This window comes from Hylobates moloch, unplaced genomic scaffold (assembly GCF_009828535.3).
Source record: "Hylobates moloch isolate HMO894 unplaced genomic scaffold, HMol_V3 SCAFFOLD_18, whole genome shotgun sequence".
Taxonomy (NCBI): domain Eukaryota; kingdom Metazoa; phylum Chordata; class Mammalia; order Primates; family Hylobatidae; genus Hylobates; species Hylobates moloch.
In genome coordinates, this window is record NW_026652293.1 from 63,897,477 (window position 1) to 63,920,188 (window position 22,712).

General features: G+C 41.7%; 1 protein-coding gene across 2 annotated transcripts in view; it reads left to right on the forward strand.

Moving 5' to 3' along the window:
- Window positions 1-22,712, forward strand: part of GNPAT (glyceronephosphate O-acyltransferase) — a 37,640-nt gene that overhangs the window by 13,369 nt on the left and 1,559 nt on the right. Inside the window, exons 1-14 of one of the 2 annotated variants that reach the window (XM_058430636.1) lie at window positions 4,341-4,358; window positions 6,861-7,037; window positions 9,070-9,199; window positions 11,901-12,028; window positions 12,320-12,395; window positions 12,622-12,773; window positions 12,878-13,008; window positions 14,281-14,504; window positions 17,349-17,591; window positions 18,919-18,998; window positions 20,211-20,351; window positions 21,510-21,609; window positions 21,694-21,787; window positions 22,438-22,499. In XM_058430636.1, the coding sequence (XP_058286619.1) occupies window positions 6,927-7,037; window positions 9,070-9,199; window positions 11,901-12,028; window positions 12,320-12,395; window positions 12,622-12,773; window positions 12,878-13,008; window positions 14,281-14,504; window positions 17,349-17,591; window positions 18,919-18,998; window positions 20,211-20,351; window positions 21,510-21,609; window positions 21,694-21,787; window positions 22,438-22,499 (1,672 nt within the window). In that variant the 5' untranslated portion in view covers window positions 4,341-4,358; window positions 6,861-6,926. Of the gene's footprint in view, window positions 1-4,340; window positions 4,359-6,860; window positions 7,038-9,069; window positions 9,200-11,900; window positions 12,029-12,319; window positions 12,396-12,621; window positions 12,774-12,877; window positions 13,009-14,280; window positions 14,505-17,348; window positions 17,592-18,918; window positions 18,999-20,210; window positions 20,352-21,509; window positions 21,610-21,693; window positions 21,788-22,437; window positions 22,500-22,712 lie in introns of those variants that run through there. The other variant, XM_032136230.2, reaches the window with a different exon arrangement.

Sequence of the window (22,712 nt, forward strand, 5' to 3'; positions counted from 1 at the left end):
TGAGATTACAGGCGCCTGCCACCACACCCGGCTAATTTTTGTATTTTTAGTAGAGACAGGGTTTCACCATGTTGGCCAGGCTGGTCTTGAACTCCTGACCTCAGGTGATCTGCCCACCTCGGCCTCCCAAAGTGCTGGATTACAGGCATGAGCCACCACGCCCAGCCTTTCTTCTGCTTTTTTTTTAAAGCTCCTCAAATAATTCTAATGCACACTCAGGTTAAGTGTTACCAGTTTAAAAGATCTTATTCAGGCCAGTGTTTCTCTGACTTGGCTGTGCTGCTGAGAAAAATCACATAAACTAAGATAGATTGGAATCGTACAAATTCATAATTAGGCAGCACAACTGGGCCTTCCATATTCCCCAGTAATTCTGTTTCCCTAGTGAACTGTTTTTCATTCTCCAAAATGACAGTTTTAGCAGCCCCACTCTCCTTGAACTTCCAACCCTGCCTCCTCCTCTTACTCTCAGCAGATGGTTTTTCTTCCTGTGTCACAAAGAAAAAAAAAATTTTTTTTTTTTTGAGACGGAGTCTCGCTCTGTCACCCAGGCTGGAAGGCAGTGGCGCGATCTCGGCTCACTGCAAGCTCCACCTCCTGGGTTCACACCATCCTCCTGCCTCAGCCTCCCTAGTAGCTGGGACTATAGGCATCCGCCACCATGCCCAGCCAATTTTTTTTTTGTATTTTTAGTAGAGACGGGGTTTCACCGTGTTACTCAGGATGGTCTTGATCTCCTGACCTCGTGATCCACCCGCCTTGGCCTCCCAAAGTGCTGGGATTACAGGTGTGAGCCACTGCGTCTGGCCAAAAAAAAAATTTTTTTTTTTTTTTGAGACAGAGTCTCCCTCTGTCTCCCAGATTGGAGTGCAGTGCACAATCTCGGTTCACTGCAATCTCCACCTCCCAGGTTCAAACAATTCTTCTGCCTCAGCCTCCCAAGTAGCTGGGATTACAGGCATCCACCACTGCGCCTGGTTAATTTTTTTGTATTTTCAGTAGAGATGGGGTCTCACCATGTTGGCCAGGCTGGTCTTGAACTCCTGACCTCAGGTAATCCGCCCACCTTGGCCTCCCAAAGCACTGGGATTACAGGTGCGAGCCACTGCCCCCGACCACAAAGAAAATTTAAACTATTATTAGTGCTCTCTCAGTTTCCTGTGATCAGATCTACCAATTTACCTGCATCCAATACTCATTATTTTCTCCTGTTAAAATAGAAGGAACCCCTTCTCCTGTTTGAGTTTAATACCTACCCTATTCCTTTGTTCTAAATTCTACCCTCTCCCTCATCCTCAGGAACTTTGCTCTCCTGACTATCCCTTCGTATTTCTTCAACTACTTCTTTATTAGCTCTTTTCCCATCAGCATTTAGCATATTTACTTCTCTCCCAGCTTAAATAGACCTACATCCTTTAACCCCATGCCTTCTCTAGTTACTGCCTATCTCTTTCTTCCTGCACCTCTACCTCTCTCCTCCTCTTTTAAGAAACTGATGGGGGGTTTTTTGTTTTGTTTTATTCTTTAGAGAGAGGATCTCTCTGTCACCCAGGCTGGAGTACAGTGGTGTACTGTAACCTTGAACTCCTGGGCTCAAGCAATCTTCCTGCCCCAGCCTCCTAAGTAGCTTGGACCACAGACATGTGCCACCATGCCCAGCTTTTTTTGTTTTGTTTTTTTAAATTATTTTGTAGGGAACAGGATCTCGCTATGTTGCCCAGGCTGAGCTTGAACTGCTGGCCTCAAGCGATCCTCCTGCCTTGGCCTCCTAAAGTGCTGGGATTACAGGTGTGAGACACTGTACCTGGCTCAGAATTGGCCATGTTGTCCATGCTTACCATCACACCTCCTCACCCTTCATTTAGTACTCACCTTGCTGGAATCCAGTTTCTCATCCACTATCATGGCACCTTCTGAGGTTGTAAATGACCTCCTTATGGGTAAATTCTACCTGTTTCAAAGCTGTAATAGTCGTTGGCTCTTGCTCTTTCTCCTTTCTTCCCATGACACCATACCATCACCCTAAGCCCCATATCTTTTTAATCATTCCTCACTTGCTTTTATGGGCTTTTCCTTTGCCTGTCTCTTTAAATGATGGAATTCATCAGGATTTTATTCCAGCCTCTGGTTTTATTCTACCCAGTCACTGGGCAGTTTTATTAATTGCCAGAATTTTAAGTACCTTCCTTATGCTGACATCTCCCTATTATAAATACGAACATAATAAGAACATAGATAAATAATATCTATTCCTTCAGCCCCAGATCTCTTTTGAGTTTCATGTATCTGTTTTTATATGTCTACTAGAATATCCACTTGGAAATTCCAAAGCACCTCGAATTCAAGATGTGTAAGTCAAACTCTTTACCCCTCCCACCCCTACCCCTTAGCCAGGTGTCTAAGATATATTACCTCCTACCCCCACCCAGTTTTCTCTGTCTCCAGGAATGGACCCTCCATGCACTGGTTGACCAAACCACCACAAATCTGGATGCCATCTTCAACTTCTTGCTTTTCTTTCATACGCTGTCAGTCACTAAGACTGCTAATTTTCTCTCTTTTTTTTTTTTTTTGAGAGGGAGTCTCGCTCTGTTGCCCAGGCTGGAGTGCAGTGGCGCAATCTCGGCTCACTGCAAGTTCCGCCTCCCGGGTTCACACCATTCTCCTGCCTCGGCCTCCCGAGTAGCTGGGACTACAGGCAACCGCCACCACGCCCGGCTAATTTTTTTGTATTTTTAGTAGAGACGGGGTTTCACCTTGTTAGCCAGGATGGGCTCGATCTCCTGTCCTCGTGATCCGCCCGCCTCAGCCTCCCAAAGTGCTGGGATCACAGGCATGAGCCACTGCACCCAGCCAATTTTCTCTCTTAAATGTCTCTTCCTGTCTATGTATTTCCACCTCTGCTGCCACGTTTCTAACTCAGTCTGCCTTTATCTCACAGAATACAATAGTAGCCATTGAAGGGGTCTTAGCCAAGGAAAGATGTGATTACTTTTGCATTTAAGAGATGTCTCAAGTTTATAATGTGGAGAAGAGACTGAAGAGTCAGAAAAATGAAGCAAGGAGTTAGTTATAAGACTATTGCTCATCTGTTAAGTCTTACATTAAGTTTCTGTGAAGGTGTATCTGCTGGGCAAATGAAAAGCCTAATTGCACAGAATAAGAAGTCAGGTTGTCCTCTGCTCTGCTGCAGTGACGGAGAAAGCATTTCCTTTAAGCAAGCCAGCCTGATCTATTCGTTTTGTTCTAATTCCCAAGGGTCTTGTCTTTCCTACCCGTCAGCCCTTTCCACTGGCTCAAGGTGGCACGAGGATTTTCCACCTATGGAAAAGTCCTCCCTTGGCCATGTATTCTGCCTTGTTTCCCTCTTTCCCTACTTTTCCTGCTTCTCAGAAGAGTGGGCTACATGTGGTGTCTTCCTTTTCCATTCAGGTCCCAATTTTACCAGATGGCTGAAGCTTATCTAGTAAAGGTTACCATGGATCTCCAAGGGGCCCCTTCATCTCCACGTTGTCTTTTGCTGTGTCTTTTATTGTTAGACACTTTCTTCTTCAGGATCATCTTACCTTGACTTCTGTGACATCTGGTTTTATTCTGTGACATCTCTTGTTAGATGTTCCTCATTGATCTCTTTCATAAGTTCTTCTGTCTGCCCCATAGGTGTTTCTCAGAGTTGAACCTTCACACTTCTTACCTCCCTGCTGCTGTCTCCCTGGTCCATTTTATCCATCATTCTCATCATTTCACTTTCCATCTATAGCTTGGTGGTATCCAGTCAATAGCTCTAGCTGTTCCTAGATTATTGGAGTTCAGACTTTTTATCTCCAACTGTCCAGTTCTCTGCTGGACATCTAATCTGTATGTCCCACATACACCTCAGAATCTGTATAGCTAACTAATTCTTAGCCCCTGTACTCTACTGCCTTCCATCCCTAAGCTGTGGTGTCTATTTCAGGTATGGCCCCACCACCCATTCTGTTGCCCAAAACAAAACTGAACATCACCCTGCCCTGCCCTTCTCTTTGGCACCTGTCGTTACCCTTGTTTGGCTCTGTACCATCTCTGGCTTGAACTATTTCCATAGGTTTACAGTTATACTTCCTTTCATGGCTGTGTTTCCTGAAATTCATCCCTCTTACCAGTCCCTTGATTCCTCCATTTTCCCTTGGTTCTGCCCTCTGCCCTTTCTTCCTATCCAGCTGTTGTTAGGATTATCTGAGTAGCTGTTTCACCAACATCCTTAATTCTCCTTTGCAATCTTTCCTTCCAGACTGACCAGGAAAAAAAGCAGCCTGGAATCTGCCAACTCACCTTCTCTGTTCCTATAACCAGGTGTCTGGCTGCTCCTGGGAGAGTGGGTGAGTTACACAGATCCACATTCTGCAGCTTCAGGATCCCTTCTTCCATCTGTCCCTTTTAGTCCAGTCTCAGAGATAAGGTGCCTGCTCTCCTGGTCACAGGTAGCCACACCCCTGTGATCTGGAAGCCATCCCGTCCAGCCTCTTCTGAGACCTTTGGCATGCATCTGCTACCTTCCCTCTATCTTCAGCCTTTCTCCCAGGGGACTTCTTCTATTTGGTCTGTAAACAGGTCCGAGGCTTTAACACCACTGAGCTGTATACTTAAAAATGGTTAAAATGGTATATTTTATGTTATATGTATTTAATGCAATTTTTTGTTTGTTTGTTTGAGACAGAGTCTCGCTCTCTCGCCCAGGCTGGAGGCAGTGGCTCGATCTCGGCTCACTGCGAGCTCCGCCTCCCAGGTTCACGTCATTCTCCTGCCTCAGCCTCCCGAGTAGCTGAGACTACAGGCGCCCACCACCACACCCGGCTAATTTTTTTTTTCTATTTTTTAGTAGAGATGGGGTTTCACCATGTTAGCCAGGATGGTCTCGATCTCCTGACCTCATGATCCACCTGCCTCGGCCTCCCAAAATGCTGGGATTACAGGCATGAGCCACCGCGCCCAGCCAACACAATTTTTTGAATGTGGAATGCTAATTAATAAAAACAAAAAAAACAGATCCAGGACTTTTGCATCTGGGGAGAGCATTTTTTGCTTTAATTCATGTCCTCCCTTTACTTCTCATTCAAACTTTCTCATTATTCTGTGGCCACTGCCTTTAGTTCCCCAACAGTTCATTTAGTCTTCAGTCCATTCAGTATGAGTTCTCTTCTGACTATATTTATAAACTTTTTTTTTTGGTACAATCACTGTTTCAGGTAACCTGAGTAAAACAAAGGAACACAGGTAAGAGGAAAGAGTTATCCCAGTTCCTCACTGTTAGCCCTGTTGAACTGAGCCCCCCAAAGGATAGGATATGCAGCAAGATAGAGATGGTGGTTGCACAACATTTGTGAACATACAAAATACCACTGAACTGTTCACTTTAAAATGATTAATTTGGCCAGGCTTGGTGGCTCAGCCTGTAATCCCAGCAATTAGAGAGGCTGAGGCGGGCGGATCACCTGAGGTCGGGAGTTCAAGACCAGCCTGACCAACATGGAGAAACCCCATCTCTACTAAAAATACAAAATTAGCCGGGCATGGTGGCACATGCCTGTAATCCCAGCTACTCTGGAGGCTAAGGCAGGAGAATCGCTTGAACCTGGGAAGCAGAGGTTGCAGTGAGCCGAGATCGCACCATTGTACTCCAGCCTGGGCAGCAAGAGCAAAACTCCATCTCAAAAAAAAAAAAAAAGATTAATTTTATAGTGTGTGAATTTCACCTCGATGAAAAAAAAGAATAAGATACTTCTTCACTACATGTAATTGGGGTGCCAACACCCATCCTCTGAGCTTCTGAGCTCATCCTAAGGCAAAGCACTCTCCTTTGGGAAGCATAAGGATTACTTATCCTTCAGACTTCATTTCAACGTGCTTGTTTAGGGGACAATGAAAATGGGCAAATCAGGGCTTCCTCAAGGATAGAAACCGACTTGCTCATCTCCAGGCCCTTGCCAGTCCTAGCACACAGCAAACATTTTGTTTTCTTTACAAAAGAGCTAGAGGGCCATGTGAATAAAATAAGTTCCATTGTGAGATCCTTTATTTCACTAATTATCCTTTGATAGTTTGGGGCGTTGTGTGCCTGTGACTTGATAGATCTGATGTAGTCTGAGTCAGTAATTTCAATGTGATCTTGTATATTACCTTGTAATAGCATTGAGCCATATGGTGGAGCGCTGCAGCAATACACTGAAAGAAGCCACTGTTTGCTAGGACACTAGACCATGGGCAGCCACTTATTTTAGAGAGTTTAGATGTAAACTTACTAACAAACCAAATGGAAAGGTGAAGTGTTTTCTTCCCTCTAAAATGCTATCCTAGAAAGCCATTTTTATTTTAATTTCTGGCCTTTAAACTTCTTTAAATAGGCTCATTTATCTACTATGACTGTGTTGGGAAGTTATGTCAATTTAAATTAAGAAGACACTATCTTTGAGTTATAGAAGATTAATCTATTTGGAACTAGTCATACTGGTTTGAGTAAAGCTTTCTGACTTTTTTTTTTTTTTTTTTTGAGATGGAGTCTCGCTCTGTCGCCCAGGCTGGAGTGCAGTGGCGCAATCTCAGCTCACTGCAAGCTCCGCCTCCTGGGTTCACGCCATTCTCCTGCCTCAGCCTCCAAGTAGCTGGGACTACAGGCGCCCGCCACCACGCCCGGCTATTTTTTTTTTTTGTATTTTTAGTAGAGACGGGGTTTCACCGTGGTCTCGATCTCCTGACCTCGTGATCCGCCCGCCTCGGCCTCCCAAAGTGCTGGGATTACAAGCGTGAGCCACCGCGCCCGGCCAGCTTTCTGACTTTTTTGTTGTTGTTGTTAGAAATTATTCCTGCTTTTCTTTTCCTTTTAGCTTTCCAAGGAATCCCTTCAATCTGTGGATGTCCTCCAAGAGGAAGTTAGTGAGATTTTAGATGAAATGAGTCATAAACTGCGTCTTGGAGCCATTCGGTTTTTTGCCTTCACCCTGAGCAAAGTATTTAAACAAATTTTCTCGAAGGTGTGTGTAAATGAAGAAGGTATTCAGAAAGTGAGTATTGATTGTTTTAAAAAAAAAAAAAAGTCTCATCTTAAAATTAAACAAACAAACAAAAAGAAACAGTCTCTTTTTCAACCCCTCACAATTTAATCAACTCAAGGACAGCTCACTTGGTCAATCAAAAGCCTAGGGCCTAATCATCAGGCCTCCAGTCTAGGCAGAAGAGGATGTGCATCTCTGAAGGTTGTTTTCTGTTTTTTTGTTTCCTTTTAACTGCAGACCTATAGGCTTCAGACTAACTTAAGTAAGACTTATAGACTAACTTAATGTCAGATATTCAGTAACGTTACAAAAGAAATACAAAGAATTCCTGTATATACTTCACCTAGATTCCCTTACAGCATTTCCTTTATCCTTTTCCTAATACTCTGCTGTGTTTTTCCTATAATTAAGGGCATTATCTTGTGGTACAAGTATCAAAATAAGGAAATTAACATTGATCCAATACTAGTAACACAGACCTGACTCACATTTCACCAGTTGTCCCAGTCATGTCCTGTCTAGCTAAACAAAATCTAGCTCAGGTGTTGCACTAGAAATCCTAGAAAGTGTTCAACTTTCTTCTGTATCCACTTCCATATTAGACTCTTTTAATCTAAAATAATTCCTTAGTATTTGTATTTGTGTTTCACGCTAATTTTTTTTTTTTAAAGAACAGGCTAATTATTTTGAAGTGTGAAATGGTTTGAATTTGAGTGATGTTATCTCAGTATTAGGCTTGGGTTGTGTACGTTTGCTAGGAACACCCTGGAAGCGATGCATTCTTCTCAGTGCATCGTGTCAGCAGTGCATGGTGCCTGTTGGTTTCATTACTGGAGATGTTTCACTTCCGTCAGTTGGTTATGGTTATGACTGCCAGATTTCTCTGCTATAAAGTTATTATTTTTTCCGTTTATAATTAATGAATATCTTGTGAAAAGACTCTTTGAAAATGGCTAAATACCCTGTTTTGCATCATACTTTACCTCGCTCATTTTTGCATCCACTGATGATTTTTGCCTGAATTAATTATTATGTTAATGATTGCCAAATGATGACTTTTCTAATTTCATAAAGAGCTTTCCTTATGAAGATTATTTTTACTTATTTGTGTTTTTTTCCTTCTAGGAAAGCTCCTAACTTCACCTGGGTTCCTCCTCATGCTTTTTAATATTTTGTTTTAATTCAGTCATTTACTTTCCTGTCAAATATTTCTTCTTCCTCCTGACTGTTTTCGAGATTGCTGACTTATACCCTGAATCTGTCAGAGAATGTTAACAGTGTTTGGGACCAAGGGTGTTGGTGAGCCGTGTCTTAAGTGATGATCACAGATTACCTGGCCTCTGTTACATTTAGATTTCAAAAAAACAGATAACACATGGATACCAGTGAATCTTGAGATTGATGGCCTGAGGAGTATATTTGGAAACTCAAGTGATCCCTCCCAGCCACATGACACCCATTCACCCTGGCAGTGAGTCCAGCACATAGAGAAATACCATTCTTGTCACCTGGTCCTATGAATTTGTAGATTTTTTAAAATCTCTCCAAGAGAAGCTTTGTTTTCTGTTACTACAGCCAACCAATTCAATACAGTGGTTAACAGTTGGCTTTTTAAGTCAGACTGACTTGGGTTCCATTCACAGCTCTACCATTTATTGGATGCATGACCATTTTACGAACAAGGAAGCTAAGGCTTAGACCTTGTTAATTATGTGGTATTAAACAAAGCATGTAAGATAACTGTGTATAAAATGAGGCTAATATAGTGCCCAACTAATATATGTTAGCGATCATCACTGTTATCATTATTCTGATCCATAAAAATTTACATTTTTAATATTCTTGCATTATGTGAAATTGTTTAACTAGAAACAGTACTTTTACCTTATCAGAGCAAATCGTTTATGTGTATGGTAGGAAGGCAGAAAAAGAGGATGGGTATTCCCTCTATACATAGACTTATTCTTCTGTTTTCTGATTTGAGATGTGATTTGATAACATGACAACTGAAATTATTCAAAATGTAACATTTACTTTCAAGCTACAAAGAGCCATCCAGGAGCATCCTGTTGTTCTGCTGCCTAGTCATCGAAGTTACATTGACTTCCTCATGTTGTCTTTTCTTCTATACAACTATGATTTGCCTGTGCCAGTCATAGCAGCAGGAATGGGTATGTATTGTTTTTCTATTTCTTTAACTGTAAAAATTAAAAAGTTCACTGGCATATTCTAGCAGTACTGAGGTATTTGAAGATGATGATGAAAATAGCCTCTCCTCCTTTATTCCAGTCCTAGCACTGAATAACTTGAGTTATGTCCTTTGTCCTGTGTTTTACTGTGCCTGAACAGACATCTGCAGGAGTTCATGCACACAGGGTTCTTTGGTGTAGGCTTAAAAAATGAGACTGTACTACTTACAGGTATTACCTGCCTTTTTTATTTGATAATATATTAATGGCTACCTCTCTAGGCAATAAATAGATCTGACTTTTTAAAGTTTATTTTTAATTGTGATAAAATACATATAACATCAAATTTACCATCTAAGTCATCTTCAAAAATATAGTTTAGTGGCATTAAGTACATTTACATTGTTGTGCTATCAACACCATCCATCTCCAGAACTCTTCATCTTGCAAAACTGAAATGGTACCCATTAAACACACTCCCCATTCTACCCTCCCACTGACCCTGGGCAATCAGCATTCTACATTCTGTCTCTGTGAACTTAACTACTCTAGATACTTGATATAAGTGGAATCATACAGTACTTGTCCTTTTGTGACTGGCATATTTCAGTTAAGAGAATGCCCTCAAGGTTCATCCATGTTGCAGCACACGTCAGAATTTCCTTCCTTTTTGAAGTTGGAAATGCATCTGCTCAAGACCCTGCTTTCCATATATATATATATGTATATATATATATATGTGTATATCTATCTATATATATACACACAAAAATGGTATATATAGAATTGCTGGGTCTTGTGGTAATTTGTTTTCATTTTTTGAGGAACCACCATACTGTCTTCCGTAGCAGCTGTACCATTTTGCATTCCCACCAACAGTGCACAAGAGTTCCAGTTTTTCGGCCGGGCGCGGTGGCTCACGCCTGTAATCCCAGCACTTTGGGAGGCTGAGGCGGGCGGATCACGAGGTCAGGAGATCGAGACCATCCTGGCTAACACGGTGAAACCCCGTCTCTACTAAAAATACAAAAAATTAGCCGGGCGAGGTGGCGGGCGCCTGTAGTCCCAGCTACGCGGGAGGCTGAGGCAAGAGAATGGCGTGAACCCTGGGGGGCGGAGCCTGCAGTGAGCCGAGATCGCGCCACTGCACTCCAGCCTGGGTGAAAGAGCGAGACTCCGTCTCAAAAAAAAAAAAAAAAAAGAGTTCCAGTTTTCTACATCCTTGCCAACACCTGTTATTTTCTGATATTTGTTATAATAATTTTAATGAGTGTGGAGTGGTTTCTCCTTGTAGTTTTGATTTGCATTTCCCTAACAATTAGTGATGCTGAGCATCTTTTTTGTGTGCTTATTGGCCATTTGTATATCTTTGGAGAAATGTCTATTCAAGTCCATTGCCTATTTTTTTAAGTAGGTTGTTTCAGGGTTTTTTTGTTGAGTTGTAGGAATTGTTTCTACATCCGGGATATTTACCCCTTATTAGACAGATGATTTGCAAATATCGTCTTCCATTTCATGGGTTACCTTTTCACTCTCTGATTGTGTTCTTTGATGCATGGAAGTTTTTAATTTTGATGTAGTCCAGTTAATCTATTTGTTTCTTTGGTTCCCTGTGCTTTTGGTATCAGATCCAAGAAATCATTGCCAAATCCAAGGTCATGAAGCTTTTCCCTTATGATTTATCCTAAGAGTTTTATGGTTTCAGGTCTTACATTAAGGTCTTTGGTTTTTTGAGTTAATTTTTGTATATGGTGTAAGTTAAGGGTCCAATGTCATAATACATTTTTATATTAGTGCTTTTATTCCTGTAAGATCGATTCCTAAGAGTAGGATTGCTAAGGTATATAAGTTGTTTATCCACTCCCTTTTAGGGTAGCCAGGAAAGCCAGGATTCAAGTATACACGTCTGTTAATAAATGCAGTGAATGATAAGGTTAAAACTGCCAAGAACTTAAGCACTTTAAAAGCATTTTCATCTGAACAAACTTGTGAGAAAGTTATTTGAAAATTAGGGGAAATGAAGAGAAAGACTATTTTAAAACTGCTGGTAGCAATCTTCCTTTCTTACAAGATTTGCCTTATTTAATCTCTTCCAACAAAAGTAGGTTGATATTTTTTCCTGATAGGAAAAAGATGAGAGCGGGTTTGGCCTGGCTGTCCAGAGCATGAAGGGCACATATTGGTCCGTTGTCAGGCTCAGCAGCATGGCTGACTAAAGAAATTGGCATCATGACATTGTCATGTTGCTCTGCTGTTGCCCCTGGTCTCTAGCTGGCCTACTTGTAAATGGAGTGGTGCATGGAGAAGCACAAGGTAACCTCCCAGTGAGCACCTGGCCCACAGAATCCCTTCTTTTCTATAATTCTATTAGGTATCTCTTACGTATTTTAATGTCAAAGTATAATAATATCATAGGGGTATCTTACATTTATGAAATCTTTCTTAATAATGTTTGAGTTTAGGCCAGACACAGTGGCTTATGCCTGTAATCCCAGTACTTTGGGAGGCCGAGGCAGGAGGACTGCTTGAGGCCAGAAAGTTTGCAACCAGCCTGGCCAACATAGCAAGACCCTGTCTCATAAAATAAAATAATAAAATATAAATGAAAAATAAGAATGTTTAAGTTTAGATCTTTATAGAATATTTCAAGATCTGCAAATAAATATTATCCCCTCTTTTTTAGACTTCCTGGGAATGAAAATGGTTGGTGAGCTACTACGAATGTCGGGTGCCTTTTTCATGCGGCGTACCTTTGGTGGCAATAAACTCTACTGGGCTGTGTTCTCTGAATATGTAAAAACTATGTTACGGGTAAATGCAAATAATTCCCAAGTACTCTTAAGCTGTATTTTCTTCACTGATGTTTGCTCATTTAAACTCTTAACTTTTGAATAGAACACTTAGCTATTTCACTTTCCCTCAAGAACTGCTTGTAACCTCAGCAATTGGTTTCATCTGTGTGACTCTCTTGTATAATTTTCGCTGTAAGCTGTGTTTGTTCAGGAAGCTTGGGAGGGAGCTTGGGAAAAGGAATCGAAAGAAGCATTTAACATTTTGAGAGTAGGCAATGGGTTTTGTGTTTTGTTTGTTTTCTCTTTGAAGAATGGTTATGCTCCTGTTGAATTTTTCCTCGAAGGGACAAGAAGCCGCTCTGCCAAGACATTGACTCCTAAATTTGGTAGGTCACTACAGATTAAAAGGAAAAATACAAACCCAAAGACATCAGCTGCTATATAAAACTTGACACTTTATTTAACAAGATACTCTTTTCAAGTGTAAATGTGTAACTGTTGATGTTTACGGGATTAGTGTATAATGTATGCTTTTAGTATTTTCTGTTTATGTGCCCATGTTTGCTCTGCTCTTCAATATGTTGATGAAGCATTTCTCCCTGTGTTTTGCAGGTCTTCTGAATATTGTGATGGAGCCATTTTTTAAAAGAGAAGTTTTTGATACCTACCTAGTCCCAATTAGTATCAGTTATGATAAGATCTTGGAAGAAACTCTTTATGTGTATGAGCTTCTAGGGGTTCCTAAACCAAAAGAATCTACAACTGTACGTGAGCTTGATTTTAGCTTAAATGAGAGAATGTGCTGACTGACATATCAACTAATTTCTAAATTTACTGCTTTTCTTCCCCCCTGTTATGGTACTATTAGGGGTTGTTGAAAGCCAGAAGGATTCTCTCTGAAAATTTTGGAAGCATCCATGTGTACTTTGGAGATCCTGTGTCACTTCGATCTTTGGCAGCTGGGAGGATGAGTCGGAGCTCATATAACTTGGTTCCAAGGTGTGACCTGTGTTTTAATAACTGTCTTAGAAATGAGGATTAAAATCCAAAGGTGTGAGTTGCAATTCTGGAGTTGACCACTTCTCTTGGTTTCTTAAGATCACAGAGAAAATGGTCAGAAATGCTGTTATCATTCCGTTTTCATCAGTGGAAACCTTCAATTAAAGAAGAATTATGTGTTTGTCCCAAAAAAATGATGAGCTGTAAGATGTGTATGTCAAATATGCAAAATCAGACAATGATCATGTTTCTCAAGGGAACTAAAGTGGGAAGAAATAATGCCATTATTAACAAGTATGTGTGCAGGAATTGTTGAGCACTATTGGTAGGCTAGCCAAAGTATGTACTATTATTTTTGACCCTAGAAAGAATTGCATAATGGTAATGAATGGGAGTGAGTCCTTAGTCTCAAGAAGGTTATAGTTTTATAGGCAAGAAAATATATTAGGTTCTTTCAGGATACAGAACACAGATATACATTTGAGTATTCTTAATTAGGCGAAATATACCTGGACAAGTAAGGGAGACAAACCATCTGCCCCTCCAGGCCTCATGTGCCTGCAACATCATTTGTAACTTACCTGTAGCTTGAGCAGTTTCCCAGCAGCTACATTAGTCATCACAGAAGCTTATGTTAGTTTTTTTCCTGACACAGGCTTTCTCTCTTTAGATCTCAAATTGGTTTGGCCGGTTATTACCTAGTACAGGGCACCCTTACTGGCTGCATCTTTCACATTAAGCCACCTATGTGGCAATTTTTAGGTCATGTGTGTATCTCTGCTCCAGCCAGCTCTGTGTAGGCCTTATTGTACTATTCAAAGTTTGGTAATCCGTGCATGAAGTCAGACAAACTGAATGGCACCCATTCAGTATAAAATGCTTATTATATAATCTGATAAATGTGTTCCACAATGGAGATATGTTCAGTGCGCTATGGATTCTGAAAAGACAGTAATTCAGTCTACTGGGGCAGGCATCCATTCTCAGGGAAATGATGTATCCTATTTGGGAAGCAACAAAAGTTGTTTGCCTAGAACCAGGAATAATAGGACCCTGGACCCCTTCAGTATTTTTACCACCTCTCAAGAGCATATTCCAGAAATGTATGGTCAGATTACACTATAGTAAAGCAAAGGAATACTGTTTGCACCTGACCTGAGAGAATTCAGTTGGCAAAAAGTATGAGAAGCCTTCTAAAAGGTCAGTCTTTTTCCATCCCCATTTGTGTAAGTAACAGAACTGTAATTTGTTGCTCTATGCGCTTCCTTTTAGATACATTCCTCAGAAACAGTCCGAGGACATGCATGCCTTTGTCACTGAAGTTGCCTACAAAATGGAGCTTCTGCAAATTGAAAACATGGTTTTGAGCCCCTGGACCCTAATAGTTGCTGTTCTGCTTCAGAACCGGCCATCCATGGACTTTGATGCTCTGGTGGAAAAGACTTTATGGCTAAAAGGCTTAACCCAGGCATTTGGAGGGTTTCTCACTTGGCCCGGTATGTAGGTAGGACATTATGTGTTGAGAATGCTTGCTTAATTTGGAAGAGTTATAACCTGGACCTGAAAAATCTATAGAGGACTTGAGCAAGGGATTGCTCAGAAAGAGAAAGGACAGGCCGGGCGCAGTGGTTCACACCTGCACTTTGGGAGGCCGAGGCGGGTGGATCATGAGGTCAGGAGATTGAGACCATTCTGGCTAACACGGTGAAACCCCGTCTCTACTAAAAAATAGAAAAAATTAACCGGGCGTGGTGATAGGCGCCTGTAGTCCCAGCTACTCAGGAGGCTGAGGCAGGAGAGTGGCGTGAACCCGGGAAGCGGAGCTTGCAGTGAGCCGAGATGCCACTGCACTCTAGCCTAGGCGACAGAGCGAGACTCCATCTCAAAAAAAAAAAAAAAAAGAGAAAGGACACCAAATCTGTTTTTATCACTATAAGACACAGTGAACACAGCACGTTGATTATTTGAGAATAATTGTTTACATGTCATTTCCCACTACGAGACTAAATATCTTGAGGACTAGAATACCATTTCCTTGGCACCTATTACAGCAGAAAATAAAGTCATGAATTCTAGCCAGGCATGGTTGTACACACCTATAATCCCAGCTACTTGGGAGGCTGAGGTGGGAGGATCACTTGAGCCCAGGAGTTCGAGACCAGCCTCAGTAACATGGTGAGACCCCATCTCTAAAATAAAAAAGGCCGGGCGTGGTGGTGCACACCTGTAATCCCAGCACTTTGGGAGGCTGAGGCGGGCAGATCACAAGGTCAGCAGTTCCAGACCAGCCTGACCAACATGGTGAAACTCCGTCTCTACTAAAAACACAAAAATTAGCTGGGCATGAAAATTAGTGCGCACCTGTAATCCCAGCTACTTGGGAGGCTGAGGCAGAAAATTGCTTGAACCTGGGAGGCAGAGATTGCAGTGAGCCAAGATTGCGCCACTGCACTCCAGCCTGGGCGACAGAGCGAGACTCTGTCTCAAAAAAAAAAAAAAAAACAACTGTACAGGCTACAGTTGGAAATGTTTTTGTTTAAGACCAGATAATTATTTGAAGTCAAGTACCTACTGTTCTTTGATCAGCCCAATACTGAATACCTCCTCCTCTGTGCTGGATACTACCAGGGATATGGAGATGAACAAGATGCCATCCCCGTCCTGGAGGTTCCCCTGGGTTGCAGAGGGCAGGGTGGGTGGGTAATGTGTAAACAAGTTGTGAGGGTTCAGTGAACAGAGACAAGGAGCAACATGCGTGCTGCAGAGGGTTCCTGAGAGTGCTGCAGAGGAAAGGGACCATACTCAGGAAGACTTCACAGAAGCGACTTTTGAACCCTTCAGGAAGACCAGGAGAGGAGCCTCGCCAAGGCAGGGATGAGGAATGCAAGATGGCAGGCTTGGGACCCAGGGATTCATCAGTGATGTTAAAATGTTGGCCCAGATGGGAGATGGGGGGTAGAAGGAAAATAAAGATGGATTTCCCCGCCCCCTCCCCACCATCCACCACCAGAAGACTGGAGGTATAGAAACAGGTTAGGAGGCTGCTCTGTCCCAATGAGAAATGCAGAATGCCTGAGATGCCTGAGCCACAGCAGTGGAAGCACTCAGGTCACAGCCAAGAGATGAGGAGGATTTACTGACAAAAATGCCAGTCACCAAGAGAGAGACAAATCAGACATCTGTTCTCAGTGCTGTGATGGTCTGGTAGGAGGCAAAGGACGTGTTAATTATGATACAAGGTAGCAAGTGTTGGATGTCATGAGAAATAACTAAAAGGGCTCAGACCCATCATTGTTTGGCCCAGGAACATATGAAAACATAGGTACTTGTTTTTCTAAAGTGTTTTACTTTTTCAAGATGGGATAAATGCCATGACTAATCCATAGCTAAGAGTATCTGTTCAGTATCACTACAGTTCTGTTCCTTTTTTCTTTTTTTATGCAGATTACCCCACATTCCTAAGCATGTTCATATCTCAAGCTTTTTATGATTATTTCACATAAAATATTATTCAATTGAGCAAGCTGAGACAAGGCAAGTTGGTCAAGAATGAATGTGATCAAGTCCAGGAGGAAGCCATACCTCTCACTTGTCCCTGCCTTGAAGCAGTAGCAGAACTTGCCACCCAGCTTGAGCAGTGTGCCATTGCCAGCCAGCTCTTTGGCTCAGGTTAACCGTAGAATAATTTTCCGTGCTGAGAATATTTGTTAAATATCACCATCTCTTCATTATGCTTCTGTAATTCTACCTGCCTGGCAGCTGTCTGCAGGCCAATATGTCAGGTGATAAGCTACCAAGAACTGCCATGGATCTGCCTCTTTAGTTATCTTTGATTTGGGGAAAACTGCAAAGTGGTATTTTTACCATCTTGGTATGGGTCTAAGCAAGGGGTGTGTGTGCATGTGTGTGTGTGTGTTGTATCTTTTAATGTATTCATAAACTAATCATGGGCCTTTTTGTCATACTATTCTTACATTCCCGTGCATGTGACTTTCCAGTTATGTAACTTGCTGTTACAAAACTTTAGATTCCCTTGGTTCCTGAAGTACACAGAAGTGGTGTTCATTTTCAGAGTAGAAACTGATGTGCCTTTCAGAATGGCTGACAAATTTGGGGTAAGAAAGTATGTTACATGTCCTTAGAGAGAAAGAATTGATTTATGAAATAGTACTTTTAAAATTTTCTTCACATTTGGTATCATTACCATAATTGTTAGACACTAAAACCTGTCACTTGAAAATGAGCATCTGTCACATTACATTAATAACGTTAATGCACACTAGGCCCAAGACTCCCTGCAGTGACCCGTCTTGTTTGAATGAATTGTCTTTTGTGTGTAGATAATAAACCTGCTGAAGAAGTTGTCCAGGCCAGCATTCTTCTGCATTCCAACATTGCCAGCCTTGTCAAAGACCAGGTGATTCTGAAAGTGGACTCTGGAGACTCAGAAGTGGTCGATGGACTTATTTTCCAGCACATCACTCTCCTCATGTGCTCAGCTTATAGGAACCAGCTGCTCAACATTTTTGTCCGTCCGTCCTTAGTAGCAATAGCATTGCAGATGACACCAGGGTTCAGGAAAGGTAATTTTCAGGAATACAGTCTTGACTTTTAGAAGAGGTCTGGCCATTCCATTCCATTTAGCGAGCCACATTTGAAGCCTTGTAATGTTCAGCCTCACCCCAGTGAAGAGTAGGCCTATCACTGAGAAAAAGTTAGCTTTGTTCCCCAAATACTTGTTCATCTGCTTAGAATTTTGGAATTGGGAGGACCTGGAAATAATCTAAACCTTTCCTTTTATAAATATGGAAAATGAGGCCTAGAAAGTTGCATAATTACTGAGAGAAGGATCTGGCATTTGAGTACAGTTCTTCACTTCCTGGTCTGCGGCACTGTTTCTGCTGTGCCAGCTCCCTGATCCAGCAAAGGCAGGTGGGCAGGTGGGCAGGTGGGCAGTCAGCAGTAGATGAGTACTCCCGAGATGCACGGTCTCATTCTAATTGCATTAGGAGTATAAAAATGAGTACAGTACAGGTCACGTTCACAGGAGCCTGTAGTCAAGGCCAGGGGGTTCTGTCAAGGCCCCATGTTAGAATTACTAGGGGAGTGAGCCCCACCCCAAAGTTTCTTCAGTTGACCTGGGGTATGGGCCAGCCATTGGTGTTTGGTTTTGGTTTTGGTTTTGGCTTTTTAAAGCTCCACAGTGATTCTAAGGAAAAGTGCTACAGATACAATAAAGATACCAGGAAATATGAATATAGAGGGAAATTAAGAAATCAGTACCTTTCCTTCCCTACTAGGGAGCCATGGGGTAGGGAAAAATGAAGTGTCCTGGCCCCTAAGGACTGTGATGTCTCGCTGAGTAGAAGCCTGGTTGTAGGTTAGAGTCAATCATTTAAAAACTATGCGAGGACTGGGCGCAGTGGCTCAGGCCTGTAATCCCAGCACTTTGGTAGGCCAAGGTAGGAGGATCACGATGTCAGGAGTTCGAGTCCAACCAGACCAACATGGTGAAACCCCGTCTCTATTAAAATACAAAAATTAGCTGGGCGTGGCAGCGGGTGCCTATAATCCCAGCTATTTGGGAGGCTGAGGCTGGAGAATCGCTTGACCCCAGGAGATGGAGTTTGCAGTGAGCCAAGATTGCGCCATTGCACTCCAGCCTGGGTGACAGAGCGAGACTCCATCTCAAAAAACAAAAAAAAACAAAACAAACTATGCTAGACTGTAGTTTGCTCTGTGGGTAAGATTTGGGTTTAATTTAGCTTCCCTCAGGGGACTTAATTCTTGTCCCTGTTACGTGAATAAAATATGCCTTTGAAATACATTTTGTGATAGTAAGGACTTCCTGATACTCCCTTAAAGTTTAAAGGGCAATGTTGTAATTTTACATAATGAATTTATTTCCAGAGGAAGTCTACAGTTGCTTTCGCTTCCTACGTGATGTTTTTGCAGATGAGTTCATCTTCCTTCCAGGAAACACACTAAAGGTAAAGTGCTTACAACAAAGAGCAAGTATGTTTGCAGTGTGAGTTCTAGAAATGTTAGGGGTGAATTCACAGATGTGTCTCAGGCAGTGTGCCATCCCTTTCTTCAAGGCAAAGTGGGGCAGACTTCAGGAGAAACTGGAGTGCTCACAGTTCAGCAGACTCTAGTTTGATTCTTGATCAAGTTTAATTAATAACTTAGGGATTGTCTGGTGAGAGGAGAGTCATTCTTTGAACTATCAGTGTGGCCATTGCAACTAAACTAACTTTATTTTAGTAAACGTTTAAAAATCAGCACACAGCCGGGCGCAGTGGCTCATGCCTGTAATCCCAGCACTTTGGGAGGCCAAGGTGGGTGGATCATGAGGTCAAGAGATCGAGACCATCCTGGCCAACATGGTGAAACCCTGTCTCTACTAAAAATACAAAAATTAGCTGGGTGTGGTGGCGCGTGCCTATAGTCCCAGCTACTCAGGAGGCTGAGGCAGGAGAATCACTTGAACCCGGGAGGTGGAGGTTGCTGTGAGCCAAGATCGTGCCACTGCATTCCAGCCTGGTGACAGAGCAAGACTCCATCTCAAAAAAAAAAAAACACACAACAAAATCAGCACACATTTTCCTGTTAGCAAGTTGTTAGAATGAGTCACCCAGGCAAGTGCCTTTTACTTTGAGAGTAGCGAGTGGTGGTCCTGCCTGGTCTAGACAGCTGAGGAGTCATCAGGCTCACAGAGCTGGACTGCTGCTTGGTTGAAGTGGGAAGTGACGGAGTAGATGAGAGGCATCCTAGGTTTTTGTGTGCTTTAAGGATAAGAGGTTTGATTCTGTAGAGAGTGGAACAGGAGTGCTGGAAATTTTTAACCATAGCATAATTCTAAGTATTTTTAGGACTTGCTTTATGTATTTCCTATTTAAATTAAGGAGTGGTTCTGCAAAGTGAAAGAAAATCCATCACCCAGGTTGTGATTTGTAAGGCTCAGAAATGTGTGTTTGAAAACATTTTGAATGTAGAACAGACGCTTATCTGGCTACTATCTCACAACCAGAATTGTTCTGGAAGTTGGGGAAATAGCTGGTATTCTGTTGTCTGAGAGCATGTGGCTGCATATATTGAGATAGGCAGTGTATCCATTAACTTAGATGAGGGGGTACATGTATTCAGATGGGCACTGTACCCATTAACCTAGATGAACATTATGGCTTCCTCTTCCCCTCTAGGACTTTGAAGAAGGCTGTTACCTGCTTTGTAAAAGTGAAGCCATACAAGTGACTACGAAAGACATCCTAGTTACAGAGAAAGGAAATACTGTGTTAGAATTTTTAATAGGACTCTTTAAACCTTTTGTGGAAAGCTATCAGGTATGTAAATTTGGCAAGTTCTCCTTCATGCCCCTCATATCAAATATAATAAGACATTCTCACCCTGTGCTTATTTCCAGTCTGAAGGGCAGGTATCTTCCCCAGGCAAATGGAAGAAGGAGAGAGAGTGATTAATACGATCAGTGATCTCACCTCACCAGTGAGACCTTGCTTCCCGCATTCAGGAGGAAGCTTGGTTCATTACAGACCCAAGAGGACAACAGCTTAGTGATGCCATGGTCACAGTATTCACAGGACCACAGTTACACCCAAGCATCATCTGTCATACTGTGTCTCATGTCTTAACGAGGCCTTCATGTCAGTCAATATGTAACCTCGAGGTTTGATATATACCAGGCACTCAGTAAAGGCAAGACTTGAGTGATACATAAAATCAGTTACAGATTACCAGATGTTTATGTTGGAAAGAAAAAGTTCAAGTGCAAGTTCTGAAAGCGTTTGTCAGAGCTCTTGGGAGTAGTTAGAGAGAGGGGATGGTATGTTGCCCAGCAGGAATTGTGCCAGGACTCAGCGGGAGAGAAGGAGTCTGAAACATAAACTGTAGGAAGGACTTCCACATGTTTGAGAGAAGAGGATGCTGTGACTCGGCTCTGTTTATATAATACATGCACTGGCTCTGGGCACCTGGACCCACTTCCTGGTGCTTGTGGTCCGTGAAATAACTCATTCAGCCTCCTTGTACAAAGTCTAGCACTTACTGAGCATTTGATAAATGCTAGTTCTACCCTTAATCACCTTTCTGCAGTAGAAATTATCAAGTATTTTAGGGCATGGTACTTTGTTAGGTGCATTTAGAGAAAAAAAGCAAAGTTATTAAAATCTGACCCCTCTCTTCCCAAGTAGCATAAGAGATACGAAGCTGATGGTAATTAACTTGTACCCCTTGAAGTGAGAAATTATACTTTAATAAATGTCATGATTATTTTAAACCTTTTTCTAATTGTAAAATGTAAACTCAAAGCAGATGCCCTAAAAATTCTTTGGTTTTTCTGTGCCCATTCCTTGGAGGGTCTTTATGCTGCTCTGTTGTGATATGTCCTTCTCCTAAGAGGGGCAATGTAAAGTTATTTACTATTGTACTGAACTTGGCTATCCTTTTTCTCTTTCTGTTCCCCTCATCCTTCCTCTTAAAATCAGATAATTTGCAAGTACCTTTTGAGTGAAGAAGAGGACCACTTCCGTGAGGAACAGTACTTGGCTGCAGTCACAAAATTCACAAGTCAGCTTCTCGATCAAGGTCAGTCACTGCTGTGTGGGTGCTGATTTCTTTTAGTTGAGAGTAAAAACTGGTCAACTAACTCTTCCTCACCCCCAATTTTAGGTACCTCTCAGTGTTACGATGTATTATCTTCTGATGTGCAGAAAAATGCCTTAGCAGCCTGTGTGAGACTCGGAGTAGTGGAGAAGAAGAAGATGTAAGTACTGTACAAGATCCCATGAGTGTTCAAAGAACAAGGAAACGAATGACATTTGAGCTCACAATCCAGAGAGACATAGAAATGGATGATCTAGGAAACGCTATATTGTACTTTCCTTATCCATCCTCTAATTAGTTAAGTCGGTATGAGTTACCCTGAAAATTGTATGTGGTTATGAATAGAAATGCAACTGAAGCAAGGAAAGAAATAACTTTAGGCCAATATTTTTGCTTTGACTTAATGTTGAAATTTATAATTACAAGAATTTCGGGAGTGTAGTGGGCTTTTGAGTGTAGACACACATAGACACACATAATACACACATAATACACACATAATACATATATAGTTACATACCTGTATATGTATATATAAACATACAGATATATGTTCTTCTAAGCGGTTGAATTTAACAGTGATAAAGCTTAATATGTAAACTCTGGCAGTCATGTCTCTTATGTGGTCAGAAGAATGAAGCAAGAAGCCAGGAGGTGGGACAGGAGCCTGAGGCCTTTCCACTACTTAGGCCCAGCCTTGAGGAAGGCAATTGAAAAGTAGTCTTAGAATAGCTACCGTCAGGAACAAAATATAAAAGTTGTCTTTTCCCCAGAGTTTATGTAATAATAAAGCTTGTTATTTTCTCCTAGAAATAATAACTGTATATTTAATGTGAATGAACCTGCCACAACCAAATTAGAAGAAATGCTAGGTAAGTGCAGTTTAATAAAATACGATTTTTCACATTTTGTTGATGAATTAAAATTAGAAAGTATACTGTGGCACCAAATACTTTATCAAAATGATCAGTAAGTAGTAGAGTTCTAACATAAACAGGGAATTACTTATGCAGTCTGGAATTTTCTCAAGGAAGCTAAAGAGAAAGCACAAAGAAAATTAACAAAACACAACAGGCATAAAAGAA